The sequence below is a fragment of the Eucalyptus grandis genome, chromosome 9 (assembly GCF_016545825.1).
Source record: "Eucalyptus grandis isolate ANBG69807.140 chromosome 9, ASM1654582v1, whole genome shotgun sequence".
Classification (NCBI taxonomy): Eukaryota; Viridiplantae; Streptophyta; class Magnoliopsida; order Myrtales; family Myrtaceae; genus Eucalyptus; species Eucalyptus grandis.
In genome coordinates, this window is record NC_052620.1 from 17,126,919 (window position 1) to 17,139,510 (window position 12,592).

Below are 12,592 nucleotides of genomic sequence, written 5' to 3' on the forward strand. Positions count from 1 at the left end.
AAATCTTCAGTGCCAAAAACAAACTCTTCACCATAGCAAACAATGATGCCTACCTGATTCGCGTCCATGTCAATGCTGCACTCAATGAAAAAAAAGAAGAAAAAGAGTCATTGTCGTTTTGTTGGGACCACATGACAGAATCGACAACTTTACATGCATGTCCTTGTCGTTTTGTTGTCAAGAAACAAATGCGACTAAAATCTCCTCAATTCGGTGCATTTACAGAAACAAAAGAAACCGAATTAAATAAATAAAGTGAGATCCCCATGTGGCACCCCTCGACGGCCCCCGATCCAATTAAGGTCGCCACAATTCGCTTACCATTCACTTCTCCTAATAGTATGTCACTCTGATACCATTTCAATTGCAGCAGGTTCATACAACCATGGGGGTTTACATTTTTCTTTTTTCTTTTTTTGATAGGTCCCTTGCGCAATTCATATACGGAAGCACATCTAACAAACTCCCTTCCTTATATTCAAAAAACGATGCACACCTATTAAACATCTTATATAAGTTAAAGCCGAACACATTTATTTACATAAAACAGATGGACATCTTTAGTCAGTACATCGAAATGCCAATGTTTCTACACTCGGCTATACTTCAAAAGATGACCGACATCTCCTCCCATAATTGTATGCTTAAGGTCCATCAACCAGTGTCGGCATCCAAAGGTTCCCTCCTTTGCTATCCTTCTCCTCGCGGTCATATCCAACCGCTCAAACCATCTACTAATATGAAATGTTGGTCCCCAAAAGGGGTGAGTACAACCACTCAGCAGGTAAAGGAATCCAATAACCACTCAATGCATCATACAAGTCATACATGCATTGCAGGCATTACTTACCTTGAAGCCATGCATGCATCATCATATCATACATATCATCATCATCATGGCATCATTATATCATACATGTTATCATCATCATGACATCATTATATCATACATGTCATCATCATCATGACATCATCACATTACACATGTCATCATGCCATATCATATATCATCATCATATCATGTCATATATCATCATCATCATGCATATCATCATGCCATATCATATATCATCATCATTATCATCATCATGCATATCATGCATGTCATGCCATGGGTGATCATCATTATTTCACATCACATATCATCATCATCATCATCATCATCATCATGCATATCATGCATGTCATGCCATGGGTGATCATCATTATATCACGTCACATATCATCATCATCACCATCATCATCATGCATATCATCATGCACATCATGCCATGGTTTAATTTCCACTTTTAGCTTTCAATTTGATCACCACATCACCCATTCCTCAAATCATCAATTTCATCATCCCCTCAGGCAAAGACCTCCGAGGCTTCCGGCATTCAGCCATCCCAGGTCACCGGGCATCCGGCCCCCCCACATTCCAGGCATCTCGCATAACAACTGGCATCATGAGGCATTCCCTTCGGGCAGAAACCTCCGACAGGGCTTCCGGCATTTACACTCCCTGGCCGGGCATCCCGCACCCCAAATCCTGGCATCGCGAGGCATTCCCTTCGGGCAAAAACCTCCGACAGGGCTTCCGGAATTATGTACCGACATACCACCAGACCTCCCCTGGAATTACGTACCGTATACCACCGAGCATCCTGAAACTCCCAGGGCCATCCGACAATGCATCTCTATACATTTCGAGCATTATCCACATTTACCATTTTTGGTCTTAATTTAACATAGCATATGACGTGACATCAAACAAGTCATACTTGGCATGGAACTCACAAATGCATCTCAAATCAGTGTCATACATATACCAAGACTTTATCACACATGCAACATGATAAATTTATTTAATGGATTTTATGGCCAATAAAATAATCTATTTTTATTTATTTACTATTATTATTATTTATTTAAATTTAATGTCTATAAATTCCCAAAATTATAAAAATTAAAGCAACTATCAACAAGCCAATAGGATGATAATTACATGCAAAAATTCATGGCCAAATAGGATTTTACACAATCTCACAATTTTCACAAAACATCCTATGATTCTCGGATGAAACCAGAATGCATAGTTTCCAAAGAAATTCGATTAAAATATCCATACGGCCTCCAAAAATTACGAAATTTTACTGGGTTGTAGCCATGACATTTTTTCGTACAACTTTTATGAAGAACTCCAAGCCAAATTATTTTTAGATTATTTTATACAGTCTCACTAAGCTTTTGGATCCATTACCGCATCGTCCAGTGCATGCTTCTCCGAACTACTGAGATTTCACCTACCTATTCTCTTTCGTTTTCTCTCAAATTTGGATATGTTATACACCAAGATGTTCTCTACAAGTTTCATGAAGAGATCTAAGTCAAATAACCATAGTATAGTCGTCATTTAGGTCCATGAAGTCTCGGGTGTCTCGAAACACACCACCAGAATCACCATCTTCAAGATCTAGTCGATTTACTAGGTTATACTTGTTCATATCACTAAAAATTTGAGTATGTTATAGTTTAAGATGTCCCCTACAAATTTTATGAAGAAATTGAAGAGAAATTCTCAACACAAACCAACATGCAACCACAAATCCAACAAGAGATCAGTAAAATATTTCCAGATCTGGGGTCTCCGTAGGATGAGACTTTAACCCCTTGAATCTCCATCATTTTCCACCAAATGTTTTTATGTTATATTTTAAGATATTAGCTACAACTTTCATGAAGAAACTAAAGCCAAAATCGAACTCTAAACATGCATGAAAGCTCTCGCAATATTCTGACTCGAGCGGATTCATGCGAAAACATTCCAGATCCGACATCTCCGTAAGATGAGAGTTTTACCCCTCAAATCTCCATCATTTTCCACGAAAGTTTAGTATGTTGTAGTAAAGGATTCTAGCTACAACTTTCATGAAGAAATTGAAGCCAAATTCGGACTCTAAACACACATGCAAGCTCAAACAACATTTTGACTCACACTGTTCGAGGAAGAACAGCCATGCCATTCAAACATAAATCATCTATGCTTCGGTTTTTCTCAGCTAAACACCCAAAGATTCAACATGCAAGCAACATACAAACATGCAAGAGAAGCTAGAGGACTCTCACTTGCCTCTAGACCACACGAACGGCGGCACACCGGCGACGGACGAACGGCGTGCGGGTGGCGCGGGTGAGCTCCTCCTCTCTCGGCCTCACTCTCTCTCTAGCAATCTCCTCTCTCCCTTTGGCCGAATCCTCCACCAGCCACTCTCTCTCTCTCTCTCTCTCTCTCTTTGGATGCTTATATATTTGCATGCACCCCCTCTTTGCATGGGGGACACTTGTCCCTAAGAAGGAGACAAGTGTCTCCTTGGTTGAAGACACTTGGAAGCCATGCGGCTACCCCTCCATGCGACAATGGGCCGGGCTTATGGCCCACTTTAGGCCCATCTCACTTGGGCCTAAGGCCCAAACTTAAATGGCCCAAGTTTATTTTATTCTATTTTATTTATAATATATCTTAATCATCATTTAAAGAATATCTAATTGCATAAATAATAAGGCCATTAAACTTATAGTCACAAATCCATAAATCCCAATTTATAAAACACATGGCCAATGATAGGATTTTCTTTCCTACCAAATAATTATCCATCAAAAGCTTGGCCATAAATCTTATTACAAATTATGGATTAAATGGCCATAACTTGATGGTACTTCCATCACTTATTCATAGACTTTAATATAACTAGAGATCATTATGAATTTTGGGATGCCACACCCCATCACCCATTTTTCAATTCAATCACATTCACATTCGATCCCCCAAGTCCAATTAATTAAATAAACAAATTCGCTCTCATCACTGTTTCCCTCCAAGTCAAGCCCCTCCGCGCCCTATTTTTCTATTTGGTCCCCACAACAGAAAGCGAATGAATGATGGAAGAATCAATTTTTCTATTTTTCATCTTTGGCCAAACTCTCAATTTCCTTTCGCGCCCTAACTTGCTCATCGGAACCCTAAAATTTTCGGTAAATTGACCCATGTAGAGAACATGAAAGCGAATGAATGATGGAAGAATCAATTTTTCTATTCCGTCCCCATAAAAGTGACATCCCCATCACTTTCCCCACTACTTTCCCCCTGAGCCAAACTCTCAATTTGCCTTTCACGCCCTAACTTGCTCGTCGGAACCCTAAAATTTTCGGTAAATTGACCCATGTAGAGAACATGACAAACATGAGTGAGTGAGAGTTGGGGACGTAGCCAGCGAATGATTGTGAATGACAGCACAACTACAGTGGTGGCCAAGCAACGGCAAGCAAGAGATGACAGGTGAGTGAACGACGGTAGGTGAATGACGGTGTGTGAGTGAGCTACAGCCGGCGTCAAGAACCGTATACGAACCTTATTTTACTCCCTCTTAAGCGACATCGTTTTTTATTATGGAGCAACGCGGTGTCGGTTTTTTTATGTGAATCCAAGGTGGATGGCAAGAAAAGACATTGTTTCGTACGAAGAAAGGAAAACGGCGTCGTTTTGTGCCATTCACTGTGGACAATCTTAAGACACGTCGATTTTTTTTTTTTAAATATAAAAACCACGTAATCATTTTAGCCGGAATTTATCGCTGGTGGCACCAAAGTGATCATTTTTCCTTCGATTTGGTACTTAAGTGATCCGACGGAAACATTTGGCACCAAAGTGAGTGCCGTACACAACTTATGACACCAACAATGTACTTCTCCCCTTCTTGCCCTGAAACGGCACATCACCAATGATCCCACTATGGCTTGCCTGCCGCGGCTCAAGTACCTGTTCTTGAACGGCAATGGCTTATCTGGAGTCCATTATCAACATTTTCTATAGTATGGACATTACCAATTAGTGTGCTAAATTATCAACTTTTATTTGTATAAGCTATTAATGCTTTGAATTTACTCTCTCTCTCTCTCTTATATGAACTTAAAAACCTAAATTATAGCAATTTACCAAATTTTTTAGATTAAAAGCTTATCAATGAGTTTTGGATTACCAACGATACTTTGAATTAGTTATGATCATTTTCTAATTTACCAACTTTGTATTGAGTTGTCAACTTTATTTGCCTTGATTAGTAACCCCTTACTAATGCTTTTTAAATGTTACAAATCTAAATTTGTACGATTCATCAAAATTTCTTCCATAACTATACTAGTTTACCAACTACAATTCGAGCTTTACTTAGTTTTCCAACTTTTCTTTTCCTTTTGCACGTGTTTCGTCACAACACATTAAATTTACCCATTTTTTTCCCTAAAAATCACCAACTTGATTTAAAGTCAATTACCAAAATTTTCCCTTTTTCAGCCATTAGTTACGGGCTAGGAAGCACCGACACACTCTGAAAGCCTTCGTGTCGTGTCGGATACTTCGACACGTGTCCGACACTCTTGAACATTCTCCGACACTCGGTCAACATGTGGTGGAAAATTTAACACTTAGTCAACTTTTCTGATACTCTTTGACACTTGAGTCAGAATTTTGACATGCGAGTTTTCGACACATGATTCCGATATATGAGGTCAATTTTAAAATTTTCAATAAATGAAAGATCAAAATATATATGTGAAAAATAAAAATTAATAATAAAAATAACAAATTAGGAAAGAAGAAAAACCTAATATTTTATTCTCTTTTTTTTTTTACTTTCACTTTCCATGATATACAATTTACCCACAAGTTTTTTTTTTTTCTTTCAACACGTCGACACGCAAGTCTAGAATGTGAGTTAACTTTTTTTTTTTTTTTTTTTTTTTTCAAATTTTATGGTTTTACTGAAATGGAGATGAATTTGTCAAATTGAAACAACGAAAGATATTAATAAATGGTGAATTAATGTTTTCAATGTAAATTTATTTTAGAATTTTATTATTATCTATTTATTTGTGAATTTGAATCAGATTAATAATAATTTATTAATATATAAATATACATATAATATATAACGTGTCTCAATGCGTCAGAATTCTCTATTTTTTGAGAAACGACTTGTCAGCATGTCGTGTCGTGTTATGTCGCATATTGCGTGTCGATGTCGATGTTACTTAGGTTACAGGTTACCAACTCTTGTTTGATTCATTTACTGAATTTATTTTTCTTTTAATCATTAACTTTTATTATGAAAGCAAGCTGAATAGCACCATTGAACTGCGCTATTAATATGCAATTGGCAAAGAAGCTTGCGTAACGAGTCCACAGAGACCGCCTTGGACGCCCGAGTTCCGCAGAATTCTCATGTATCCTTTCTCGCCCCAAGTCTCACCCCATGAGTTCTTGAGCAGCCAATAGTCGACACCGTCGGGGGTCTTCCCGTATCCGACGATTGCGACGGCGTGGTTAGTGGTCTCCCCACAAGGGCCATTGAAGACGCCCCCGCTGTATTGCTTGAATCCAGGGCTGAAACCCTCGATGGCGATCGAGACCGGTTGCCTCGCCACAGCCTGCAATAGCAGGTCTTCACTCACGGGGATGTTCTCATACCCTTTTAACCGCGCTACAGCAATGGAGGCGGCTCGCTCGCCGCAAGTGCCCTCGACGCCACTGTAAGGGTAATTGCTTTCATAGGTCATGCCATGGTTTTGGACAATGTATTCGTAGGCTAGGTACATCCAACCCCACCCGCATCCGTGGTTTTGTTTGGAGCAGTCGATAAGCTGTTGCTCAGACAAGTCGACTAGTTTACTGGTCTTCATCGCTAGCATCGATTCCACAGTTGCAGTTGCTGCGAATGCCCAGCAAGATCCTATTCAAGAGTTAAAATGAGAAGCGCAACGGTGGTTATGGCTAGTGTATGTATGCAGATGGAATAAACACCGGAGTTAGCTTGATAGTGTATGATTCGGAGTCACTAGGATTAAAGTTAGTGCCGCAATAATGTAATTCAATTGGCAGCATGCAACTATGTGGTTCGAACTATTTTAGATGACCTATTTTGAATTGGAATATGATTTAGTTTTATGGATCCAATTATGTGGTCTGAATTAAACCGATTATGAAATGGTATAATTTTTCTACCAATAGATCCATTGAATCCCACAGTCCCGAGCCACCCAGAGAGAAATGTGTTAGCCACCCAGAGAGAAATGTGTTGACGTAGTGAAAAAAAAAACCATTGTCTCTTATCCACCATATATAATATATTACACATCATTATTGTTAAAAATGTTTTATTGAGCTTAGGTAGAACATCTGTTGATTGTTTTCGAGGGCTACAGAGAATATTCATTGGTTCATATGAAAAAATTGTACGCAAACAAAACCACAAGACAAGAAAATATTGGGTTAAGGACCTCGGAGGATTATATTGTTTCGCTTGCTTTGAAATAAAAAGAAAAAAATCACAATACCAGAAAATAACGTGCCGTTGGACAATAATATAATATGATTTTGTTACTCTCTTACCGCATCCTCCCTGATTTTTTATGTTGCCGACAACTCCTTTCTCGACCCAGTTTAAACTATCCGGGACTTGAGTCGTACTGTACTTGAAAGTGGTGGCCGCGGATGAATTCGGGCTCCTCGACGTCGCTCTAAACCCGGTGTATCTCGGGACAAACTCTTCCGTGGTCAAATCCGAAAATTGGTTCAGACCCACTTTGTAGCTCTGATTAGCCGCTTTGCTGTTGAAGTCTTCGATGAAGCGCAAGGTCTCTAGGAAGATCCCGTACCGCTTCGCCTTCTCGAGATTATCCTTGTAAATCCGTCCGTGGTGGGCCATCCACTGCTCGAACTCGGCCAATGTGGAATTCGGGGGCGTCATGGCCGAAGTCCAAGCCCCTGCACATAACGATACCATCAACATGTAGACCTTGATTTGCCTCTCGAGCCATGGAGCCATCATCGCCGAAGCGTATCAACGATGGATTGATGGCTTGGTAGTGTGCTTTGGGCCAATGTAGTGAAACATGAGCAAGCCACGTTAATTATATATCCTCAAGATCATGGTAATAAATCATGAAACTTTGCTAATAATTTGGTCAGTCATTTTCTCTTCGTTTTCTTTCCCAAATGAATGCTACTGTTTAGGTAAAAAGTGAATGTTACACGATTGTGAATTGCCTATACATGTCAAGCCATGTCTATTTGTAGACCCTCATGAGCAACTTGATTAATCATGGAACTTTGCAATCGATCCAGTCAAGATTCATTTCCTTCACTGATTAGCTTTTGACCTCTTCGTTTTCTTTCCCAAATAAATGCTGCTGTTTAGGTTAAAAACCGAATGTTTCGCAATTGTAAATTGTTTATACATGTCCACTCAAAATAAAATTGCGGGTTTGTAGATGCTTACTTAAAATCGGATGTGGATGGTCTAGCTAACAATCAACTGGATAGACTCAAATTTGCCAGTGTGTATACCTTAAATTGACGGGGTATTTTTTTTTAGGGCGGTGCTATTTCCAATCCCTATGGCTATGTTTGGTCGTCCAAATTTCTAATTGGAATATGACTGGATAGGATAAGATATATAATCCCATGATTTTTTATATCCTGTTCATTGTTTGGTGAATCGCAATATTAAAGTTGGATATGTTTACATCATATCATGTACATTTTTTATTTTATTTTTATAAACGGCATATCATTATAAATGAACCTAATATATGATTAAGTCCACCCATTTTACCAAAAAGATAAAATTGCCATCTATTATTCATTTCCAATTTAAATTAATGATCCTAAATTTATTTCTACATCTATGTAGGATTAATTTACCATAAATAATAATTTCATATGTTTAATTTTTGTTTATAGCAAATTTTCCATATGTATTAAAGGCACTGTATTTTTTTTATTGTTAGATATTACTTCAATACTAATATGTTTTGTCAAAAAGAGAAATATCAAGAAATATCAAAGAAATCTATTTCTTTTCCACATTGTCAATCATATTTATGGATAAATTGTTAAGTAAATTAATTTATTAAATAAAAATTGCATAAAGTAAGATTTTTTTCTGAAATTGGTAGTGAAATATCATTATTTTTTATTAAAATCATTTGTGAACTATTTATAGAAAAATATCAAGATACCTCATTGTGTATAATTTTTAGTGTATTTCTATATATTCCTCCAATGTCTTAAATGCTATGTATAAAAGCATTTCATCAGTATAATAAGGAAAAAGATTAATTATTTGAGATATATATTTTAGAAATGCAATTTATATACAATTTACCAAGAAAGTGTGCTTTTGAGATAAGAGGGACAAAAAATAGATAATTTGTTATAAGATAAATGATGAAGAAGAGACTTCTTAGTTTTATACTATATCAAATAATGTAACCGCTGCCTTTGTGGCTGCGATGGTTTGGGTTCTCTCCCCCTCACGAAGAGGAGGAGTTTGAATCCCCTCACGGTCACTTGGGGTCTTAAGTGGTTAGTTGCTAAATTATCAACTTTTATTTGTATAAGCTATTAACGCTTTGAATTTACGCTTAGTTTTAGCAATTACCAATTAAAGAGTTTTGGATTACCAATGATTTTGAATTAGTTATGACCATTTTCTACTTTACCTACTTCAACCCCTTAATGACACTTTTTAAATGTTACAAATCTAAATTAGTATGATTCATCAAAATTTCTTCCATAACTGTACTGGTTTACCAGCTCCAATTCGAGCTTTACTTAATTTTCCAACTTTTCTTTTCCTTTTATCAACTTTTGCACGTGTTTTTGTCACAACACATTAAATTTACCCGTTTTTTAACTAAAAATCACCAACTTGATTTAAAGTCGATTACCAAAATTTTCCCTTTTTCGGCCATTAGTTATGGGCTAGGAAGCACTAACACTCTTTGAAAGCCTTCGTGTCGTGTCAGATACTTCAACACGTATCCTACACTCTTGGACATTCTCTAACACTCAGTCAACAGGTATTGAAAAATTTGACACCTAGTCAATTTTTTTGACACTCTTTGACACTTGAGTCAGAATTTCAACATGCAAGTTTTCGACACACGATTCCGACATGTGAGGTCAATTTTAAAATTTTCAATAAAAGAAAGATCAAAATATATATGTGAAAAAATAACAATTAATAATAAAAATAACAAATTAGGAAAGAAGAAAAACCTAACATTTTATTCTCTTCTTTTTTTACTTTTAGTTTCCATGATATACAATTTACCCACAAGTTTTTTCTTTTTTCTTTTGACACATCTGACACGCAAGTCTAGAATGTGAGTTACTTTTTTTTTTCTTTCCAAATTTTATGGATTTATTGAAATGGAGATGAATTTTGTCAAATTGAAACAATGAAGAATATTAATAAATGGTGAATTAATGTTTTCAATGTAAATTTATTTTAGAATTTTATTATTTTTTATTTATTTGTGAATTTGAATCAGATTAATTTGATTCAAATAATAATAATAATAATAATAATAATAATAATAATAATAATAATAATAATAATAATTTATTTATAAAATATATTTATATATACATATATATATACAACGTGTCCCAACGTGTTGGAATCAACATGTCGGCATGTCGTGTCTTGTCATGTTGCGTGTCAGTGTCGTGCTACTTAGGTTACGGGTCACCAACTCTTGTTTGATTCATTTACTGAATTTATTTTTCTTTTAATCATCAACTTTTATTATGAAAGCAAGCTGAATAGCACCATTGAACTGCGCTATTAATCCGCAACAGGCAGAGTAGCTTGCGTAACGAGTCCACAGAAACCGCCTTGGACGCCCGAGTTCCGCAGAATTCTCATGTATCCTTTCTCGCCCCAAGTATCGCCCCACGAGTTCTTGAGCAGCCAATAGTCGACACCGTCGGGGGTCTTCCCGTATCCGACGATTGCGACGGCGTTGTTAGTGGTCTCCCCACAAGGGCCATTGAAGACGCCCCCGCTGTATTGCTTGAATCCAGGGCTGAAACCCTCGATGGCGATCGAGACCGGTTGCCTCGCCACAGCCTGCAATAGCAGGTCTTCACTCACCCTTTTAACCGTGCTACAGCAATGGAGGCGGCTCGCTCGTTGCAAGTGCCTTGGAAGCCACTGTAAGGGTAATCGCTTTCATAGGTCATGCCATGGTTTTGGGCAATGTATTCGTAGGCTAGGTACATCCAACCCCACCCGCATCCGTGGTTTTGTTTGGAGTAGTCAATAAGCTGTTGCTCGGGCAAGTCGACTAGTTTACCGGTCTTCATCGCTAGCATCAATTCCACAGCTGCAGTCGCTGCAAATGCCCAGCAAGATCCTATTCAAGAATTAAAATGAGAAGCGCAACGGTGGTTATGGCTAGTGTATGTATGCAGATGGAATAAACACCGGAATTAGCTTAATAGTGTATGATTTGGAGTCACTAGGATTAAAGTTTCTCACATGCTACTCGCAGTTAGTGCCGCAATAATGTAATTAAATTGGCAGCATGCAACTATGTGGTTCGCGTTACTTTAGATGACCTATTTTGAATTGGAACATGATTTAGTTTTATGGATCCAATTATGCGGTTTGAATTAAACCAATTATGAAATAGTATAATTTGTCTACCAATAGATCCATTGAATCCCATAGTCCCAAGCCACCGAGAGAGAAATGCGTTAACGTAGTGAAAAAACCATTGTCTCTTATCCACTATACATAATATATTACACATCATTGTTGTTAAAAATGTTTTATTGAGCTTAGGTAGCACATCTGTTGATTGTTTTCGAGGGCTACAGAGAATATTTATTGTTTCATATGAAAAAATTGTACGCAAACAAAGCCACAAGACAAGAAAATATTGGGTTAAGGACCTCGGAGGATTATATTGTTTCGCTTGCTTTGAAATAAAAAGAAAAAATCACATGACCAGAAAATAACGTGCCTTTGGACAATAATATAGTATGATTTTGTTACTCTCTTACCCCCATTCTCCCTGATCTTTTATGCTGCCAACAACTCCTTTCTCGACCCAGTTTAAACTATCCGGGACTTGAGTCATACTGTACTTGAAAGTGGTGGCTGCGGATGAATTCGAGCTCCTCGACGTCGCTCTAAACCCGGTGTATCTCGGGACAAACTCTTCCGTGGTCAAATCCGAAAATTGGTTCAGACCCACTTTGTAGTTCTGACTAGCCGCTTTGCTGTTGAAGTCTTTGATGAAGCGCAAGGTCTCTAGGAAGATCCCGTACCGCTTCGCCTTCTCGAGATTATCCTTGTAAATCCGTCCGTGGTGGGCCATCCACTGCTCGAACTCGGCCAATGTGGAATTCGGGGGCGTCACGGCCGAAGTCCAAGCCGCTGCACATAACCATAGCATCAACATGTAGACCTTGATTTGCCTCTCGGGCCTTGGAGCCATTGTGGAATGCCGAAGCGTATCAACGATGTATTGATGGATTGGTAGTGTGCTATGGGCCAATGTAGAGAAACATGAGCAGGCCACGTTAATTATAGATCCTCAAGATCATTGTAATAAATCATGGAACTTCGCTAATAATCCGGTCAGTCATTTTCTCATCGATTAGCTTTCGACCTCTTCGTTTTCTTTCCCAAATGAATGCTACTGTTTAGGTGAAAAAGTGAATGTTACACGATTGTGAATTGTCTATACATGTCAAGCC

At 37.9% G+C, this 12,592-nt stretch overlaps 2 protein-coding genes across 2 annotated transcripts; both read right to left on the reverse strand.

Moving 5' to 3' along the window:
• Nucleotides 1–10,670: 10,670 nt before the first annotated feature.
• Nucleotides 10,671–11,191, reverse strand: LOC104446910 (vignain). Its single transcript, XM_039302408.1, has 2 exons — nt 10,997–11,191; nt 10,671–10,955 (listed from the first exon to the last, which is right to left on the reverse strand). Exons 1-2 carry the CDS (start codon nt 11,189–11,191, stop codon nt 10,671–10,673), a joined length of 480 nt encoding a protein of 159 aa, XP_039158342.1.
• A 698-nt stretch (nt 11,192–11,889) lies between these two features.
• LOC104446916 (ananain) lies at nt 11,890–12,330 on the reverse strand. Its single transcript, XM_010060706.2, has one exon. It carries the CDS (start codon nt 12,328–12,330, stop codon nt 11,890–11,892), a length of 441 nt encoding a protein of 146 aa, XP_010059008.2.
• Between the last annotated feature and the right edge of the window lie 262 nt (nt 12,331–12,592).